Source organism: Myxocyprinus asiaticus, chromosome 50, assembly GCF_019703515.2.
Source record: "Myxocyprinus asiaticus isolate MX2 ecotype Aquarium Trade chromosome 50, UBuf_Myxa_2, whole genome shotgun sequence".
In the NCBI taxonomy this organism is placed as follows: domain Eukaryota; kingdom Metazoa; phylum Chordata; class Actinopteri; order Cypriniformes; family Catostomidae; genus Myxocyprinus; species Myxocyprinus asiaticus.
The window spans coordinates 21,747,409-21,768,861 of NC_059393.1; the positions used below are offsets into that span (position 1 = coordinate 21,747,409).

General features: G+C 36.7%; 2 protein-coding genes across 3 annotated transcripts in view; one reads left to right on the top strand and one right to left on the bottom strand.

The window, feature by feature from the left end:
• The window catches only part of LOC127439250 (centromere protein P-like), a 211,343-nt gene that overhangs the window by 51,396 nt on the left and 138,494 nt on the right, over positions 1 to 21,453 (bottom strand). For both annotated transcript variants that reach the window (XM_051695444.1, XM_051695445.1), the window contains exons 5-6: positions 20,385 to 20,473; positions 14,888 to 14,984 (exon numbers count right to left, since the gene is read on the bottom strand). In XM_051695444.1, the coding sequence (XP_051551404.1) occupies positions 14,888 to 14,984; positions 20,385 to 20,473 (186 nt within the window). The remainder of the gene's footprint in view (positions 1 to 14,887; positions 14,985 to 20,384; positions 20,474 to 21,453) is intronic.
• LOC127439251 (mimecan-like) lies at positions 2,923 to 11,599 on the top strand. The gene is made up of 7 exons (XM_051695446.1): positions 2,923 to 3,057; positions 3,150 to 3,386; positions 7,388 to 7,478; positions 7,552 to 7,716; positions 9,989 to 10,191; positions 10,552 to 10,644; positions 10,812 to 11,599. Exons 2-7 carry the CDS (start codon positions 3,234 to 3,236, stop codon positions 10,980 to 10,982), a joined length of 876 nt encoding a protein of 291 aa, XP_051551406.1. The 5' UTR covers positions 2,923 to 3,057; positions 3,150 to 3,233; the 3' UTR covers positions 10,983 to 11,599.

The following is a 21,453-nucleotide window of genomic DNA, read 5'->3' on the forward strand; positions in this document are numbered from 1 at the left end:
CATGACATGCCAATTAGGCTTGGAATCTATGCCATATTCACACATCGATAATCAGAACATTTTCCAGATGATTATCGATCTATATCGACATTTTTTTTCCGATTTTAATAGGGCTAACCGTTGCACAATAGTTTTTGTCTCTTAATACATATTTCTCCACACAACTTTGGTAAAGTGTGAGAGGCAGGGTAACTTAAAGGGGGTCACACACCGGACGTGTCATGCAGACGACATGGCACATTCTATAATTCAAAACAATTATTTTTTAATAAGGTATGCACACCGCCACTCACCATCTGTCAGCGGCACCCAGCTACAACTCTGGAAGCTACTCATAATTCTGCAGCGCCACAGAGCGCAACTCCATTAAATTCCACCCAAATCATTATCAAAGGACAGATGATTTAATCTTGCCATCACTGGATGATATTTTGCATATATGTACTGTATCTTTCATATAGCCTCCATAATGTATTTTCAGTTACAGTTTCAGTCTTTTTGTGGTATGATAGCTTGAATGAAACCTATTCAAGGCTACATACAGAGAAATTGCATAATAAACGTCGCCATTTCTAATCGTTCCGTGTGCGCAGTTAAACCCTGTTTATACCGCAAATGACATTGTCGCTTGGTGTCGCTAGACCCTGCGATCTGTGTTGCTTGTGGGCGTTTCTACTTCTGTCGCTTTAATGTTATTGGTGGACTGCACGTCTGGCCATAGTAGATTACAGATTATACTGCTGGTAAAACTAAGGTATCATTCTAATTTGACAAGGAATCTGTTCTATTGCTTCTAAAAATTAACATTTTGCACGAGAGAGTGTTTTGAAAAAAATAACCTGCAGCAGTGCTCAATGCATCATATCATAAACAAGATGAACGATCAATCAATGTATGAATCAAACTCACTCGGAATGCCGACACGGTTTTCCAAGCATCTTTTTATTAGGTTATATCCATGTATGTGGTTACAGACAAATGATATAGAAGAGTGAAATTGCTCACAGAAACTTTTAACTTCTCCATATTGCCTGCACTCACTCAACTCAAGTATCTCCCTGCCTGAAGACGGATGATGTGAAACCCTCTGTCTTCACTCTCACTGGTAGTCGCTCGCGAATGTCGCTCATCATTTGCATAAAGTAAAAATTCTCTCAACTTTCTCGTCACTCGCCACAGCGATCTCTGTCGCCAACGGTCACAACAGCTCGTGCCACCAGAAGTCCTTCTACTCTTATTGAAAATGAATGGGATTGTGTCGCTTTGCCACGCGATGTCACCGGCGGTGTGAATGGGGTTTTACACCAATTTCATACACTAATCTGCAAATTCATCAACGTCACTTTGGTCATTCTTGAAGATGTACAAAACCTTCAAACTTCTGTGTGTATGGTGACTAGATTCACAACTTTGAACTGCCACCTGCACTGCATCGACGAAGTGATACCTGTGCCTTGTTCTACCCGAAATGACGCGGCGCTTCCCATCCGGGATGTGACTGGCTTCATTTCCTTATTGAAACTGAATCGAGAGCTTGGGGAAGGGGTGAATATGACAGTTATGTTTCTCAACATTTAAAATCCAAAAGCTCACTTCGTTGTCTGCATTAAAAAAGTATGTACTTACATTTTTAACAACTTGCTACAACTACCAAAAGGATGTGGGTTTACATGCTTGATTTATCATAGACATACATTTTTAAACCACACAACGGTTTCAACATTAAATTGTAATATCCCTGATGTACAAAATAAAAAGAGGAAGTTGCAGGTTATGATATTTATTCATCAACAACAACAACAAAAACAAAACCAGTCCACATCAGCCGTGAGACTCCCAGGTACCCCCGGTTGGGAATCACTGCTCTATTGCATGCTAATACATGTAAATTCTTGCAAATTTAATAAATAAAGCTACTTTGACTATTTTATTATATTTTGAAATTACTATAACATGCTACAGGTGAACAAGAATAAAAATTGTGTAGAGGCGTTACCTCTAAATATTTTGAATCCTCCATTTCAAGTCATGTGGTCCAAAACCCCCCTGATGGAGAAATGTAATACAAAGGATCAGCACTGTGAAAATATTTCTTAGTATTTGGCACCTTTCCTAGTATAGTAAAGTTTTACAGGTTGGTATAATTGCAAACACACCTGTAATGCTATTCATTCTCTGTGGCCTTATTACCATCTCATGCATGTTTATTTCAGGGGGCCAGGGGCCCTTTCGTCTTGTCTTAAGGTGCAAAAAGTGGAGTGAAACGGTCACATGTTTCCTATTAAACATGTTTTCCCTCTACTTTAATCTTCAAGTGCCTGTTTTATAGAGGAGTTCTGTTTCTGTTTATAATCCATTTTTGTTTATGTTTTTAGTGAAACGTGTCAAGACAAACCTATAAAACATTCAGAACAGTTACTGGAAAACAAACTGTTGAGACTACCTGAAAATGATTAATCACCAGTTAACAAAGATGGAATCTTTTGAACAAATTTTTGAATTTTGAAACCTGGCAACTGCAAGACCTCATCCATTCTAAAACGCAGCTATACTTTAATCTTTCCATTGTCATATTGTTTTTTCAGCGTCTCTGAGAAATTTAAAGGAGAAGTGCGTAAACTAAGCGCCTCTAGCAACACCGAACAGAACTGCAAAAATAATTCATGTTTTTAAACAGGTTTCACAAACACTCCCTCCATCTCCCATTGGCCGAAAACAGATAGTCCCGCCCCAGACATTGGTTGCTATGTCGGGCTGGTCGGAATGCTCTAGCTCAGAATTTTCATTTTCACAGGAGAAAGTATTTTAACAGAAAAACAAAACACAATGATAAACAAGAAAGAGATAAACAACGCCCGATTTCCTTCTATGTTAATATATATAAAATTCTTAGCTAAAGTTCATACTCACAGGAGATGTGACAGTCCTTTTCGTTGCCTTCTGCTTTTTCAATATCTTTTAGTAAGCATTTTTTCCCCCAGCAAACCACAAACATGGCCAACTGTTGCAGGCGACAGAGTGGTCTGATCAGCCCAGATGGGAATGCAAAGGGTTAAGGTATGTTCCATAAACCCCCACTTAAGGATCTCCTCTGGCAGCCTGCAGTGGGGCTTAAAATCCTGATTTGACAGATCACATTTTACTTACAGGCACAAAGAAAATAGCCAACCACCGCTTGCACTGCACTTCTACTCTTTAACACGGCAGAAACTATCACAGACTCTTCAGATACAATGGGGACCAAGCTGAGAATGCTTATTTCAGCTGTTATATTTGTATCATGGGTGCTCTCAGCATCTGGTGCACACTATCACTCTCGCAGTTATCACAGGCAGAAGGATGTAGGACGTAATGAAGAAATCAATGCAATAGCAAGGAGGAATAAGGTAAACTTCATGTTCATGTCTTCTGCAATATCTGAGATAACAGAATCTCTAGAGGTTTTTTTGTGTGTATTGCGTGTCCTGGTTTTACAATTTATTTATTACAGTTTATTAAAAAGTTTATTTTTTCTTTCCACTTAAGGAATGCTTATATTATTTTCAAATAATATATAATTAATTATACATATAAATATAAACATTATAGAATATTAGTAATAAATTAAAAAAAAATATATTATTTTTACAAAAACAATTTATGCATATCATTTGTTGACAAACTGTTGAATATTCAGCATTGAGATACAGCACTGCTAACTGATTTTCAAATTAAAATGATTAGCGTCTAATATTACCATACTAATATACTAATATCTATATATTCACCACTAAAATGATTTAGTTTAAGATCAAAAAAAATTACAGCACACGTTTACAGGTTTTCATGTGTACATCTGCTTAATTTCCACCATAGAATCAGATTACTTTTGTACAGATTACTTCTGCCAGTTTTGAAACCAGACAGATTTGTTAAAATAAACACTATGAATTAATAGTCCATTCGAATCAGAAATGGATCCAACAGCAACCTGGCGCTGTGTGAAACTCAGATTAGTCAGCGAACTGTTCTAGATGAGTTCCCTCAGGCTCAAATTCTCCCACCCACAGCTTCACGATAATTTGTGGGGTCAGCCGCTGACACTGTGATTTAACAGATGCCTGGAGACACACAAGTCCGGACAGACACTTGTATCCAGGCATACTGTCTGAACAAGCTAAAGAGATACAACTTTTTTGTGACCAGGATGATAAGATTAGCTCAAGGGCTGGGAAGTGTGTGTGTGTGTGTATTTGTATTTATATATATATCGTAATATGAACCAGTATAGACAATGCCGATATCTAGAGAGCAGGGTGGTGGTCAATGGCCAATATAATGCTAATATGAATAATAAAATGTAATGATGGTATTATTAATCAGAGATAATACAAATAAGTTTTTGGAATAAGATTGCACTAAAAATTTCTGAATTTAATTAACCACTTATTTTACAAAACATTTACTCAAAATTCAGGAAAACAAAAAATGTGCACTATTAACTATTTATTGAAAAGAACTGACATTGGGCGAAATGACAACTTCTGATACCTCGGCCACCATTATCAGCCCACGTTGATAAATTCAAATTGGCCTAATATCAGTCAATTAATCTGCCGATCTGCTTGACTTTCGGTTTCATGAACGGTTCTTATCGTGCGTTCTTCCACCAATACAGAATCAACACTGCTAAAATACATTGACAGTGTCTTCTGCTACCGCTCTGCGGCACTGAAAAAGTGCTATTGAAACAACAGCGCGAAACATATAGTGACCAGTGTAGTCTGATTCCCGAATCCAGAACAAATTACTTGAGTCGGTAATAGCACAAAACATACAGCACTTGCTACTGAACTAATTACTTTATCAGCCCATTATTTTTAGTTATGGCCGACTTGAAATTAACCAAGAATTAATAGTAGGGATGCTCCGAACAGGATTTTTACAGCCGATACAGATCACCAATCTTCTTGTCACCTGATCGGCCAATCCTGATCCCGATAATTTCACCTTTTATCAGGATCCATGTCATAACTGGCTATATGTAAGCTTTCTACACATTGTCACTATTAATTCAAATCTTCTCTTCCCAGTAATATCAATTTGTCATGTTTTTGCTGACAAAAAAAGTATAAAAAGCTTTTTTTAAGAAGACTTTAAAACAAGTACAGGCTAATAAAATATTCTCTATATTAACATTGATTGCCCTATAAAAAAAAAAGAGATTTGTGTCAAACTGAAGACAAACTGATAACCCATATGTGCAATTAAACTTAGTGACATTTTTGGCCATTGATTCATTGTCATTATTTCATTTAATTATTATTATTCCTTATTTTATTTTTGTATTACATTTAATACTATGGTATCTTAATATTGTATAAAGAATTATTATATTTATAAATTTCTTCCCTGCCTTTTGATTTAGTTGGATGACTGTATTAATAGTTCATTTTTCACATTGCTGCTTGAACTTTAATAAGGGGAACACGCGCTCTCTCATGAGGGCAAGAGATGAAAGGAAAGCGGAGAAAGAGTGCATGTTTCTACACTCTACAGGTGCTACTATTGTTATTGCTGTTTACTCAAGAGATATTTAATAAAGATGTTTGAATTTACACCACATCTTGTAACTCGCGTTATTACTGAGATGCCTATGCCCGGCGGAGACTGAGAAGCTGCTGCCATGAACGATAGTAAGGACAATTTCACAGCTCACGCTGTTTTCCCTTTGCCTTGTCTCGTGTGAAATGCCACATTAACAATAAGGTACACAAACATTTCATATTCACCATACCTGCATCATTCTTAACTGCTGAATCAAGTTTGTTGTTGTCTTACAACACTATGCCAGTATTCCCCACACTCCCGAGTCCGTGATGCCATGACAGTGCTGCTGAAGTCTTAAAGGAGCCGCGCGTCTTTTACGACATGAGCGATCAGTTTATGCGATCGGCCAAATTACCGATCACCAGTCGAGTCATAGAACGTGAATATTGGCCGATACCGATCGATGGCCGATCGATCGGAGCATCCCTAATTAAGAGTAATTACTGGGTGGTTGTTGATTTGACAATGTGTTTTGCGCAATTTTAGCACAAAAAAAATTGGCATCTTATTCTCTAACCACCCGCAATTTAAAGCAGGCACAATCAGCACTGAAATCGCGCTGCGTCTTGAGTATTTTAATTAAGTCAATGTCATTCCTTTCCGTGCAAACATGCCTACTTTCCATGTAAATTAGGCTTTTAAAGATTGTGCTTCATTCACAAAAACTGTCTTCTGTAATTTACATTTCGCTATTACCGCCGGATGAAAGTAGGTGGTAAAATTAACTTTAAGAGATGTTTATGTACAGTTTCTATCATATCAGCAGTCATTCCTCATAGAATGATTAAATGATGGATAAGAGCGTTATAACCTGGCACATATCCTGATGCGTGGTGTAGTCAAGCACACTTTTGGCATGTTAAAGAGATGATTCAGGTGTCTGGATCACAGTAGTCAATGATGATGTTCAGTCCTGCTAAAGTGTGTCAGATTAAGCCCAAAGTATCCTTTGATTTTGATGCAAACGCTCAGCAGCTCAGCCTGTATACTCGACTTGACGGTGCACGCATAAACAGGTGTTTGCCGCATGCTCGCTATGACTGTTGTTGTTTTTACCTTCATCTCCTGTTATTTACCGGCGATTACATCTAGCATTTCTTCGTGACAGCAATGGCTCAAATGTGAGTATTGCCACCTTGTGGATCCACTAATTTGTGCAAATAATTCCAGGCGCATGCGCAATCTGCGCATTCAAAGACGCACGGTTAGAAAAATCGGGCTGCGCAATTTCAGTGCTCGAGCACTCTGCTGATGACAAGATTTGCGTCCTGTACACCGAATATACTATGGGCTTAACCGTGGTCTGCTGCATCCTCCGCTATATAGCATTCAGAATCGGCCCACAATATCATAACTGCGCATGCAAATTGCGTTCAGGAGCGATTTTGAGGGTGCTTTTGAGCCGTTGCCTGATCTGCATAATCCCTTTAGTGAATCGGGCACAAAAACACCACATACAGCACATGGAAATAACTTGCGTTTTTTTCCCTGGGTACAATTCCCCTCTATGAGTTCTGTTGTAATTAGCAGTACTTAATAAAAATGAATGACTGTGTAAACACCTTTTTAAATAGAAAATCATCAGATCTTTTGGTCAGAGGCTGCTGAGGGCTGTAAATCAAATAAAAATTTAATTTTTTCCAAATACTTCTTCCTCGAAAATGCTAAAATAATTGTTAATGGAACTGTTAAGGAACTGGAATCATTAAGAATAATCACAACCTGTCACTGATGTGAATTGATGACATTTACTCTGAATATGACAATAAGTCAAGCAACCAACGTGACTATTTTCCAGAGAGATGTGGACTACGACAACAACAATGCCCTTCTGCTTGCCGATACCCCAGATGACTCCGGCTCACTCCAGCCTGTGGGGGACCCTTCAGGTAAAGAACTACTGATGCCTGGACAATTTTTATAAGGTTTCCTGTTTTTAATTAAGACTTGTGCATTTTCCAGACCTTCCAACTTGTCTACTGTGTGTGTGTCTGACCGGATCGGTCTACTGTGAGGAGGTTGACCCAGATATGACATCAGTGCCTGCTCTGCCCAAGGAGACAAATTACCTCTATGCTCGGTACAACAAGATAAAGAAGATAACAGCAAAAGATTTTGGAGATGTCGGTGAGTTCCTCCTGACTTGACATGCTCTGGCCTTCTTATTGACTGCAAGACAATTATTCAACAACTTCTGGATAGGATAAGGGATTACCCTCAAGGAAAGCAGGAGACAAAGAGATGCTTTTTACAGAAACAGACAAGCCTCAGTTTCAACTGAAAGGTTTCCAAATGTCAGGGACATGATATATAATTGCAACGTGATCGTAGGGCTGGACGGTTTTTCCAATTAATTCGAATTTGCGTTTTGACACCATTTTTTTATATGTTTGTTTTTAATCAAGAAATTTAGATTTTGCAAATAAATATTCCAAACGCTATAGTCAGATACATTGTAAATCCACCAAAGATTGAATAAGGGAGAGAAAAAGAATTCACAGTGCTTGTCTTAATGCACTCCCGATCTGATCAGCTGCATGTGTGTGGCACGCTCCAAATGAACGTGACAGGTACTACACGGAGACTGTACACAGTGTTATTGTAGCTCAGCTTCGTCCATCATGCATGTACACACTGGCTTAAGATCATAACTGGCCTCGGCGTGCATGTTGATGAACGATCTCCTTTTCTTTTTACCCACAAAAAAGCATTAGTTACATGACAGTTATGGGCGCTTCATTTCAAATCATGGAGAGGCTTTATATAGGAACATCCGCCGGTCCTTTTACCATGATGATTCAGATAGATCGCTAATTATTGCTTTGTTCTGTGGCGTTTCAAGTGTACTGCATCTATAGCCAACATTTGGGAAGCGATCATTTTGACAAACTCATTTTGATAGTTGATTTGCAATGATAAATCACTTCATATTGCTGCAATGGTCAGCGTGAACCGCTAGAGGGTGCATCTCTATCTGCAGAGGTTTATGAAAATACACACAAATGGTTTGATATACAATGAGTACTTTCTAGATAAACTTGATAATTTATAGATATTGATTTCTAGATAGACTTGGTTTAGATAAAACTACCTACACTGGCTAAGAATTATTTTGCAGTTTTCTTATTCTATTATTATCTGGGTTTATTAGATTTTATTTTACATTTACACTCTGTGGTGCATTTGTACATTTTTCTTGCACACCTTTGTTTCCTATAATGAAAAGAACTTGGATTTCTCTAACCAGGTTGCCTTGCATTCTAATAAAGAACATACGATTTGAATCACGTTGGAGTACATTTAAAAGCTGAAAAAAATCTAATCATGAATCATCCATAAGTTTGTAAAGACATTGATTATATTCCTGAACCACAATGTTTAAAAAAGTATGTATGCGTTGAGAAAAACTTTAGCATGTGTTTAACTCCTCTGCCTGCAGTAGTGCATCAGGAGTACAAAAAGTTAGCAAGAGGGAGCAGTCGGTGTTTAGAACACTTTTGGTAACATCATACATAGAAGTCATCTTTCAAAACATGATAACATCTGCCCATAAACAAAAATTACTGATGGCTTGGCTAACTGTGGCTAACAAACAGGCCTGGGCAGTCCTCCTTTGCCAATGTTTATACTCAGTTTGATCTGTTACATACGTAGGGGGTGGTGGGGGGGGAAACGATATTTCCAAGTATTGCAATATTTAATCGTATGATATTTTATCGATATTCTCACACCAAAAATTTATATTTTTAGTTAAATTAGATAAATATTTTTGGGGAAAAGAGATTCAGAGCAAGTAAAGACAGCAAAACATACCATTGCATTAAGGCTAGGGCATACTTCGTTTTTCAGTGTGTCATTCCATCTCCCCCATACGGCCGTGTTTCACGCATGCGCACTATGACTGCTTTGTGTTCTTCTTTTCGTGCAGTCAAAAACAGGCGCATGTGCTGACGACACGTACAGATGCATACTATGCTGAGGACGAAATCTGTGTTCCGCACACTGTGCTTAAGGTCATCGCCAACATACACTCAACTATTTCAATTCTACCAAATTAAGTACCTAAGTCCAACGCAGATGAAAGAGAAACAAGTTAGAAAAAGATCGCAATATATAACAGTTTTGAATAACTATGCACTAAACAAAGAATCACAATATTATCATATCATACTATTGTGTCTCAAAGTCCCAGCAGATTCCAGCTCCTATTAAAAATGTTAACACACTAAAATTATAATAAATACAAAAAAGCAACCACAGCAAAATTCTAGAAGCGTGTACAGTAATTTCAGAGCCTAATTAGCATGACAATGAAAGATGTCTGGAATACAATGCATATAATTTCAGCTTTATTTATCCATTGAATGCTCACCTGTCCATTTCCATTCATCTACCTTAGTGACTTTGAAGAGAATCGACTTCACTGGAAACATAATTTCTGATATTGAGGATGGTGCCTTTGCTAAACTCACCATGCTAGAGGAGCTCTCGCTAGCTGAAAATCAGCTGGTCAAGTTGCCAATGCTGCCGGGAAAATTAACATCCTTCAATGCCAATCACAACAAACTGAAGACTAAAGGCATCAAGGCAAATGCTTTCAAGGTAAAGTGCCACGAATTACATAATGTCTGACATCATTTTACACCACCTGCTGGGCACCTGTTTGAAAACACTACCAGTTTTCTAGATGTAATGAGGTGAGTGTTCTTACCAGACATGATGCACCATAGTGACAACCAATCTCTTCAATGTTTTTTTTCCAAACGAGCTACGACCATGACAGGACATTTTGTCTGTCACTTGGTTTCTGCAGTTTCACACTGAGTGGAAATATCGAATAGTGCCTGAAAAATACCCAAGTGAATTGTGGCTTGAGAAAGACAACAACATGAAAACAGCCTTGCGTTATCTCATTTGATCCTCCACACTTAGAATCCTGACCAAGATCTCATTTCCTTACAGAAATTGAACAGACTGATGAATCTGTATCTTGCTCACAATGAATTGGAGGCCGTTCCTGTAATTCCAGAGAGTGTCCGCACGCTTCATCTTCAGGTAAGACTCTTGAAAATGCTTTGCATGCTTCCTGCAAGTTCTTCAGAAGCATTGAAGTGACTTAGTGCCATACTCCCATTTGAAAATGGAACCATATCAATACTTACTAAAGCAGATTAGTAAACATCTTGAAAGAGCTCTAGACCCTTCTGTTTTTTCATTTATAGAATAATAACATTTCGATGGTGAGTGTGGACACCTTCTGCAAAAGCAACGACACCTACTACATCCGCCCCAACATGAACGAGATCCGTTTGGACGGAAACCCAGTCATCCTCGCAAAGTATCCCGGCTGTTTCACGTGCCTACAGTCTCTGCCAATTGGGCGATACCAGTAAAAAAAAGAATCAAAGATGGGATTGCAATGCGAAATCCCTGGATATTCAATGATGATAACTAAAACCGGGGTGGGAAAGCAATTCAGTCTCCTGGTGCCTGTGCAGAATTGATTGTACAACAGGGTATGCCATGCGATTTTGTTCTATATATAAATATATATATATATATGATTATGTAACAGCTGCCCTTAGATTTTCTCTTGATATTGACTTAATAGAAGAAACTGAACTGCAAGTCAAGAAAGATTAGAAAGAAGTTCAATAAAGAATGACTTCATTCCCATTGTAAATAACCCCTAAAGGCTGTGGCATAGTGAAATCTGAGTTCATGAAAAGTCGCAGTCAAGCTTCTAGCATTCCTCAAAACTCTGTGAAATTCTGTCACTTGTACTGTTTAAACGTCTTACTTAGCCTGCTAAGTCAATCAGAAGGTGAGGAACCCATTCCAGAAAGGATACCTGACATCTGGTATTCCATGACTTACCTTCTCTGATTTGTTTGAATATTATTTATATACTACATTTGTAATTATTACCTATGTGTAAAACATGAATAGACTGTACAGTAAAACATTGTATGAAAATCAACATGCTATGTTCTCTTTAGTTGTTTTTTAAATACACTTTAAAAAAAAACACTTGTGTCAAGTTTGCCTTTTATCTTTTATAACAGCTTTGTTAGACCACAGTTAAAACAAAAATAATGTGGGCAGCTCTTAAAAAAAAAAAAAAGACTGAAATGTCTGCAAATTGCAAACCAATTAAAGCCGATGATTGTGTACGCAGAAAGTTCTGGAAAACATAGGGTAATATTGTTCCATTTCATTGGCCAAATTGGCAGCCATTACAGCACAATGATCCAAAAAAATAATGGAATGTTTTCCATACTGCCTCGGAGCTTCATTCCCAAACTTTCACTGCCATCAAGTCATGGAATTTGTTCCCAATATGACATTCAGCAATTTCTCATCCTTATGAAAGTCTTGTGAAATACAGATGTTAAGGAACACAGAATAAGCAATAATACAACACAATAAGATAAATAATAGTGGGGAACTTCGTTATTCATGGTAGAATCTAACATATTTCTCCAAAGCAGGAATGTCATAAAATATTGAAACGTTGATTATTGATTGGCACATTATTATCTCGATACGTATTTGAGGCATTGATATATTAACATAAGCCAACATTTAAATTAGAAGCCTAGTTTGTGTGCTTTCCAATTCACTGTCAGTTGATTACGTAGTAATGTAATGTAGTCTGGTGTAATAGCTTTGGGAGACCACAAAAGGGTGACATAACATTTACTGAAGCCAGTTGCACACCGGACAAGAAGCGATGTGTCCTGTAGCACAAGATACAGAATGCGTCAATGCGGTGTAGGTGGCTGTCCAAAGTTGTGAATCTAGTCACCATACACACAAAAGTTACGAAGGTTTTTGTACTTCTTCAAGAATAAACAAAGTGGCATTGATGAGTTTGTAGGTTAGTGTTTGAAACTGGTGTAGCTGCACAAACTGAATGATTAGAAATGGTGACGTTTATTATGCAATTTCACTGTATGTAGCCTTAAATAGTTTTGTTAATAAATTCAGCAGGCTTACACATCATGAATGTTAGACCAAACCTTACGTTTCTTGAATTCAAGCAGATAGACAGCTATAGCTGGGGCCTATAAAATGAAAATGTGAAGACAAAAACTAATAATATAAGTGATACTGTTAATATATTTTACATTTGCCTATTTGACATTTTTAATTTATTCATTATTTTTATAGTTTTAACAGTGGTATTTGTAACAAGACCATAGTAAACACATGGAAGCATGGATCTTCTTCACTACCATGGTTAGATGTAACATGATTTCTATAAAACAAACTATGGCATTTTTGTAATTATAAACAGTAGACCTACTCTAAACACATGTAAAAACAATAAATACACAATATAAATATTTATAAGTTGTACAGCCTATGACAAATGTAATAGAGCTGAAGTAGTGATATGATCATATTTATTATCAATCTATTTCTGCCTAAAGTACAGTTAAGTGTTACTGTAGTAAATTCAAGAGTGGTGATGTAGAATTCTGTGCCGAATTCAAATGGTTTCCGCATCTCACGCCATGCTTCTCACTGATTCTCGCAAAGCTGCGAGTTTAAGAGCTCGAGCTTTAAGAGCTTTGCGCTCGCGCTGCTCTGTCCATTGAGCCGTATCCATCTATAGACCCATACAGGTGCATTAGTTGAGATTGTGCCTACGCCAAGTCTAGATAAACATTTTCATGCAAAGAGGAACTTGACGATAGATTTGATTATTATGACTGATAAACGCCCCCCATTTGTAACCTAACGCCCCCCCACGCACACATCGCACATTCAGCGGATAAACACCTCGTTTCTATTTTTGTCATGCTGAACTCCCAAGTGGCACAACTCTAGCCATTTTATTTTCCCTGTCTAAAAAATAACTGTATTTATAGGGCATATATCATATGCAGTGTTGCTGCAGAGTTTCTAAAATCTAATTTAAGACTTTTTAAGACCTTTTCTAAGACCTGAACAAATAAAATGAATACCGTATCCCCATACAAAAACAAACCTACACAATCTCAAAATAAATCATGTATCACAGACTCTTAAACAGGGAGGGGCACACATTCAACATGGCCTTAACATTGCTCATCAGTAAAACAGGGTAGGCTATATGCAAGTTTAAAATACTCAAGTCATGTTTTCCACATATACCGTATATCACATTAAAACTGGTTTATGTACCATTATTTCAATAAATACAAATAAGAGGTTGACCAATATTGGATTTCGCTGATATGATAATGTGTTGAAAGGCAATTAATCTGCCAATATTTTTTTTAAATTGGTAGCCTATATTAAATGTTCTTAGTCTTTCCTTCCTGTGATGGGGAGGGCCAGACAGAGGCTACAAGAGTCCAAATTGAATTAAATTCCAGATGCAGTTTATGGTGCAACACATATACCAATAACCAAGAGAAAAAAAATCATAAAATAAAATAAAAAAATAAATAAATAAAAATGATTTGATTCATAGCACGAAACTTTTAACTTTAAAGGCTGAAATACACCGGGGACTCTTATTTTGAAATGTATGCACTTCACAGCTTCTAGCTGCTCATTCAAACAGATAAGGGAAATAAAATGTATACTCCTACAATAATCTACAAAGTATTACAATATAAACAATTAAAAGTAAACATTGTCATATTTCATCAACACTACATCATCATCTTCAACAGTTGATCATTAGTGATCGCTTGTCATAAATTTCTGATATGGCCAAATGATTGTGAACTGCTCTGCAACGGCTGAAAACACCCACAAACCCCCCCCTACTTATTTAATTAAATCGTATTCTGTTGAAGTTTGATTATCACATTAGTTCATATCAGGATTCCTGTCTTTCTGCCTCCAAATGTATACATCTTTAAGTGACAATTAAGACTTTTGTTGTATCATTTAAGATATTTAAGACTTTTTATGACCTTAAATTTTGGAAAACTGAATTTAAGTTATTTTAAGACTTTTTAAGGATCTGCAGGAACACTGATATGTGTGAATTTACTACTATGAATTTTATTCTTAAAATATCAAAATCAGCTCATGATGACATAAAGAGGCTACACTGAATCACTTGATTGTCTTACCTGAAAGTAATATATATTGTGAAGAAAAAGGTGCTACAGGGTATCTGATGGAGACTCTGTAGATAGGCCGAAACGTCCTAAATGTCTTCATTTTCATCAAATAAAGTTAATTATCTATTTAGTAAGTTTTGCACCTTCGTTTTTTTTATTTCAAAATATGGCTTTTCTAACCACACCTCATCTGGCTGAGCACCTTTATTCTGTTTCTTTAGGACTGTTACCTGAAAGTGTTGAAATGTTTCACGTCTCTCCTTGCATCTCTCAGAAAACATCCTCAAAGTCCTGAAGAACAAGAGAACATCTTTTGTGTCCTCCACACTGTAAACAGAAAAGACACTACTGTAAATTACCATCGCAAACACCCTAGATCACGTTGCCCACTTTGGAAATTTAGCATACATCATAAATTAAAAAAGGACAACATTTGCATTGTGTTAAATCCTCTTTACGGGCTATGTTAAAAGACATTTTGAGACTTTCCATAGATTTACGCTGGGTCTCACAAACTGTGGCACAGGACACAACTTTCCATGACTCTCAAGACTACAGTCTGTGAAAGGCCGATGTTGTAATGAGTGATGGAAAAATGGCAAGTCTCTCGAAACTAAATGGACCCACTCCAAAAGAGTAAAGGACAGCATCTTAATGGCAAGCGCTGAAGCAAAGGGTCTATGAGAATATCTAAACAGTCTAGACAATTAATGTCTGTCTTTCCATCATAGAACTTAATTTGTTTGGATCCGATAAAGCTGAAAGTTTAAAACATTAATCAGAAAACTGGCTTGACTGACATTTTATGTTGGTCAAACGAAACCACAGACAAATTACTCTTATCGGCGGGTCTCATGTTGAACCGTGGGGCGATTTCACCGTATGTGATTTCAGATTTGTTGACTGGGACTTTGAATCTGAAAAAGTAATTTTTAACAGCTTTCTTAGAATGCTAACCTGCAAGCTTGATAGACTAAACATTTTAGAAATGCCAGGATCATTCTACAGACCGATTAATGGCACATTAACATTTGGCTCCTTTCATGATAATTTTGCTACAGCCGTTCCTTCAGTTTTTCTCATTACCCTGGTTATGCTGCCAAGATTCTGAGGAAATATGATACATAATCACATATTCATTTAAGTCATATAACATCCCAGCTTCTTCTTTTTGTAATATAGCAGGAAATAAGTGAGCACAAATTTATGTCCATTCGTGTGTTTGCATTGAAAGGGATAGTTCAATCAAAAATGATTATTTAGATTAGGCTTTAGGTAGCCAAATGGATGTTCACACACACAGTACAGGACAATGGTAGATCAAAAGAATATCAACGTTTTAGCATTTGCCAGACATGCCTGAATTCTCTTATATCACTTACCACAAGAGTGCTCAAAAAGTCTTACGTTTACATGGTACATAATGATTGTAAAATGCATCTCCCCAAGACATAGAAAGGCACGGACAACTCAGACTTGTTTGAGAATTAAGTATTTTTCCGACTCCCTCGTGCCAGAACAGACTCTCAGACGAGACAATATGATCCAGATGTCCATTTAACACTTCAACGTCAAAACAGCAGCAAAGAAGAGAAATACTTCAAACTGTAATTTGTCATTTTCAGACTGTAGCCAAAAATGCCTGTGACTAAGTAGAACAACTGTAGGAGATATCCTATGATCATTTTCTAAATGTAAATTGTTTCATGGTATCATGGTTAAATGTACTGTACCATGCTAAATGCATTTATATTTAATCTATTATTATGTAGTATAAAAGACAATTTACACTTCTAACCAAAGGGTTGCTGTTTCAAATCGGAGAGTGGAACAACAAGGGATCAGAATTACCATAATGATGTAGATACCCAAATGTGTAATTCATAGTCTACCTCATCTTTAACACTCACAAACCGTGAAAAGTTGACCAAAAGCATGAATTGTCCTGACTTGGAAACTGCAATGTTGTAGGTTTAAACGTAAGCTCTCCTTGAAGTGTTCAAACACATAATCTAAAACACCTAACCTTCTAATTATCTCAAAATCACTATGTCTCTATGGATGGTTGGAGAGGTCAACATCAAAAAGGTGTTTCTTTAATGGAAGGTGTTTTGCTGCACTTATAAGTAATAAAAGTACACAAAACTGTACTTAAGACCACAGGAATTTGTAACAGATAAACCAACCAATTTACCCAGGAAACAATGGCTTTCATTACAGAGGTCTTTGTTGGAGTTGTCTTGTATAGACCGTTCTGCCTCATGAAGTTTGACACATTCCAGTATGACCTTCAGGTGGTCCAGATGTTCAAATATTTACAGAGTACACACTGTGGGGTGCTGTTGGCTGTCAGTGTCTTGCTGGTGCAGTTTGTTGACAGTTTAATGAGCGGGACATGTTACGGACCGTCAACACAGCACTTTTTAACACTAAATCCACACATCATTATGTTGGGCACTGTGTTCTTCTGGACTCAGAGTATTAAACCTCATTAAGGTACCAGCAGAGGAACTGCCTATAGTTTAGAAAAAAGGGTTACCAAGATAACAAACAAACAAAAGCCACCTTGTAGGAGATAAAACAGAACAGAATAGAGTAGCATAGAATGTAAAAGAACAGAATTTAATTCAATAGAATAGAAACAGAACGGAACACAGTAGAGCACAAGATAATAGAAAATAACAATACAACAGAACAGAGATCAGAGATTTGCCATTTTCAGAAAATCCAAAATGGCCGACTTCCTGTTGGGCAGAGCTAAAGACTGTAATTATGAAAGTTGTCTGACTTGGTGAGAACTGTACCAAGTTTGGTGACTGTAGGTGAAAATGGGGGTGCTCCAGAGGCCGTCTTACATGCCCAATTTAAATGGGGCACTACAGATTTTAAACCTGCACTTCTTAACATTATTCTAAAAAATTTGAAGCAATTCAGTTAAACATAAGAGGAATATTTCAAAGTCTGTTAAAAGTACCACACTTCCTTCCGCCAGTTGGTGGCGCTACAACCGTGACCCACAATAGCCACATCAATGTGATCAGCCCGCAAGGCCAAACACACGGCTCAATTTTGATGTAAATCACATGATACACGCAGAAGATATAAGACCTTCCAGTTTCCCATTTATTGCGTTGCCATGGCAACACTTCAATATATCAAAAATCAGTTCCTAATTTAGCATCGCCTATGTCTAGGCATGATGAAGCCCACATTTGGTACCTGTAACATGAATCCCCTAGGAAGAATATTTCAAATTCCAGAGCATGCATTTTTCAAACAATCCAAAATGGCCGATTTCCTGTTGGGCGGAGCTTATGACTGTCAGTGTGAAAGTTGTCAGGCTTGATGAGATCTATATATGTACAAAGTTTGGTGACTGTATCTCAAAAGGGATGTGCTACAGAGCCCCCTCTACACGCCCATGTATGAACTTTTGTCAAGCCCTAATGGCCAACGACTCTGACGCGTGTGCAAAATTTCATGAGTTTTTGAACATGTCAAGTGCCCCAAAAGCCCCTGAAACCTTGAAAAAAAATTATAATAAAAATATTTATTAGAAGAACAATAGGGCCTCTGCACTTTCAGTGATTGGGCCCTAATAATAATAAAAATCCTTAGAAGAACAATAGGTCCTGCGCACTTTCAGAGCTTGGGCCTCAAAAATAGAACAGAACGGAACACAACAGAACAAAATAGAACTGAATAGAAGAGAACTGAACAAAATACAATAGAATTAGTGATTCACCAATATGAAAATTCTTTGGCTTTTTTGGAATAATTAAACAAATTCTAAATGTTATTATATGTATAATAATATATAAATCATACAGAACATTATATATTACATATACTGTAATAGTATATATTTATGATTATTCTTAGAGGCTCAAACAACTTCTAAAATATTGGATATTTTTTTAAATACTGTTCAGATGTAAAAATGATTTTGGGATAATATAACACACATCTTTATCCTACAAAGTTCTAGAACTTAAGAATACACTACAAAAGGACAAATGCATATTTTCCAGCCTCTGCAAAAGCATGGGAAAACACTCTTTATTAATGCGCTAATAACCAAGAGAGTGATTGTTTCATTTTTTCTGGGAATGTGGACTTTAATGTGCAACTAGGAAATGCAAATACTAACTGAATTTGCAATTGGATTTAAATTGTTATCACAGTATGCTTCCATAAACTTGATGGATCCGATGAGTTTAATTATTTTATGTTGTTACGCTCGTTCAGGTGGAGTTCTTCCTGATTAAGGTGTGTGAGTCTCAACTGTAAGCACAACCTGGTTACCATCAATATACTGTCTCATCAATCACCAGCTGCCGTTTACATTAAATGTAATAAAATCAGGATCTTTCACATAAACAATGCTTTTTCTCCATGTTAGTGTCTCTGTTACCTGATTTTAAAAATAACATTTATGCAATTTTTGGCTGACAAAATTTCTGTGAATCACTAAATAGAATAGAATAACACAATATATTAGAACAAAACAGAGTGGAAAAGAACAGAACAAAATAGAACGCAATACAACAGAATGAAACAAAACAAAATAAGAGCAGGAGAGAACAGAATACAACAGAAAAGAATAATATAGAACTGAACACAACAGAAAATAACAGAATAGTTTTTAGAACAGAATGGAGCAGAGCAGAATAGAACAGAACAGCGTGGAATAGACCAGAACAAAAAAAACAGAATGGAGCAGAGCAGAACGAAACAGAACAGAATTGAACAGAACACAATAAAATAGAACATAGAGTGAAAAGACCAGAACAGACCAAATTAAAATAGAACGGAAAACAATAAAACACAAAGGAGCAGAGCACAAGAGAATGAAACAGAATAGCTCAAAAGAAAAGAAAGCAAATTGGAATAGAACAGAACGGAGCAGAGCAGAGCACAACAGGACAAAATAGAATAGAATACATTAGAACAGAACACAGTGGAATAGAACAGAACGGAATAAAAAACAATGGAGCAGAGCACAAGAGAGCAAAATAGAACAAAATAGAACAGAAATATAATAAAACAGAACAGAGCGAAACAACAGAACAGAAAATAATCTTTCACATTTCTCATTTTGGCTTCAATCGGTGCATGAATAAACGCCTCAGTATAATATAAACGCAAATATAACAGAAACCCTGAAGGAACACATGAAAAACATAAACATTGAAAAGTTCTAATGAAAACTATCCAGAGTACACCAATCAATCGATCTTTCTGTGGCGAGACCTAACCGGACATTTCCTCCTCCGCAGGAACACTTGTCAATCAGTTCTTGACGAGAAAATCAGATCTCCACGGGATCTCTCTCACACTGTGTTAACAACAGCTGGTCGGGTTCGCTCTTCATCATTCTAATGAACCACTGGCACCCAGCCAAATTTATTTCCCATGTTTCGTTTGGAATTGTATTTTGCTACCATATTAACAAAGCAGAATGCATTTCTTTGTTGTCTGGGAATTCACTTGTCTGATGTTTACTCAAGCTGTAGGTTGTATTTTGTGTAACTTATAATGCAACATGGAATTTCTCCAAATGCCATTTCTGTTGATTCAATCATGCAAATAAGCAAAATCTATACATTTTTGACAGGTGCAAATTATCTGAGGAATTCTGTTTACCTTCAAAGTAATGTTCAAAATTATTATTATGAAGTAAAACACAAACATTAAATCACATGAATTAAGTAGTAAACACTCTACCTGGAAACAAACGATGAGAAATCTTTAAATTCAGCACCATCCACGACAATGTTGAGCTCTGTGACTCTCCTGAGCAGAGCGTCGCCTTCCTGCAAATGTATTTTCAGAGTTAAACAGGAACATATCTAAGGCAAATAATCTCAATGACATTCAAATGATCTGTGTTTATGCTTTTACACTTTTACCTGTCTATCAGACTGAAGGCTTGTGGGAAATTTCCATCTCTTCAAGATAAAATATCTGGCTGAGACTTGAAACTGATTTAACTCATTTATCTTATTTACCCCATTTATATAAAAGTTCAAAAATGTGTGTAAAGTTGAATAAATAAAACAGGAAACAGAACAGAAAAACCAGAATAGAATAGAATAACAGAATAAAGTTTGTTCTCTAACATTTCTTGGAGGTTAAAATCTAATTTTAAGAGTCATGATTTTGTTTTGATTTTACTGAAGTTAATCTTTTAGATGTTCACATAAAACCTTCATCTTCACACTTTGATTTGCAGAAAGCCTGCCAGTGTATAATAAGATCACGGTTTTGATTTAGGGGTGCTGTCAGTCACCCAACAATGTTGTTATCTGAACATAATGATTTAATGCAACAATACAGTTATTTGAGCTGAGGATCACACTCAATGAGAGATTTATTTTTGTGAGATCTCTGTTGCTGAAAACATGTTGTAATAAAATGGAGGCAAGCTGCCCTCTAGTGTTTCATATAAGCATTTAACACATAGAATGAAAACCAGGTTCAGCTTTCATCACTGGTAAACTCTACAACAATATCTCCCATCCTAGCCTACATGTTTCTCTGTGATTTAGTATCTCACCGTTTTATATTTAGAAATTGTATATTTTTGGGGTCTCCTCAAATCCCAAACCCAAAGAATGAGCAATAGTAATAGTGATGCTTACCTCGGAAAACAGCAACATCTTAAAATAGGAATTGTAATTGCTATGGCCAGGGCAGTGAAAATGTCTTAATTCCTAAAGTAAACAACCATCTATATGCATTGCTTTGACAGCAGCAATATACAGGCATATTAGCATGCAAAGGTATAGAGATA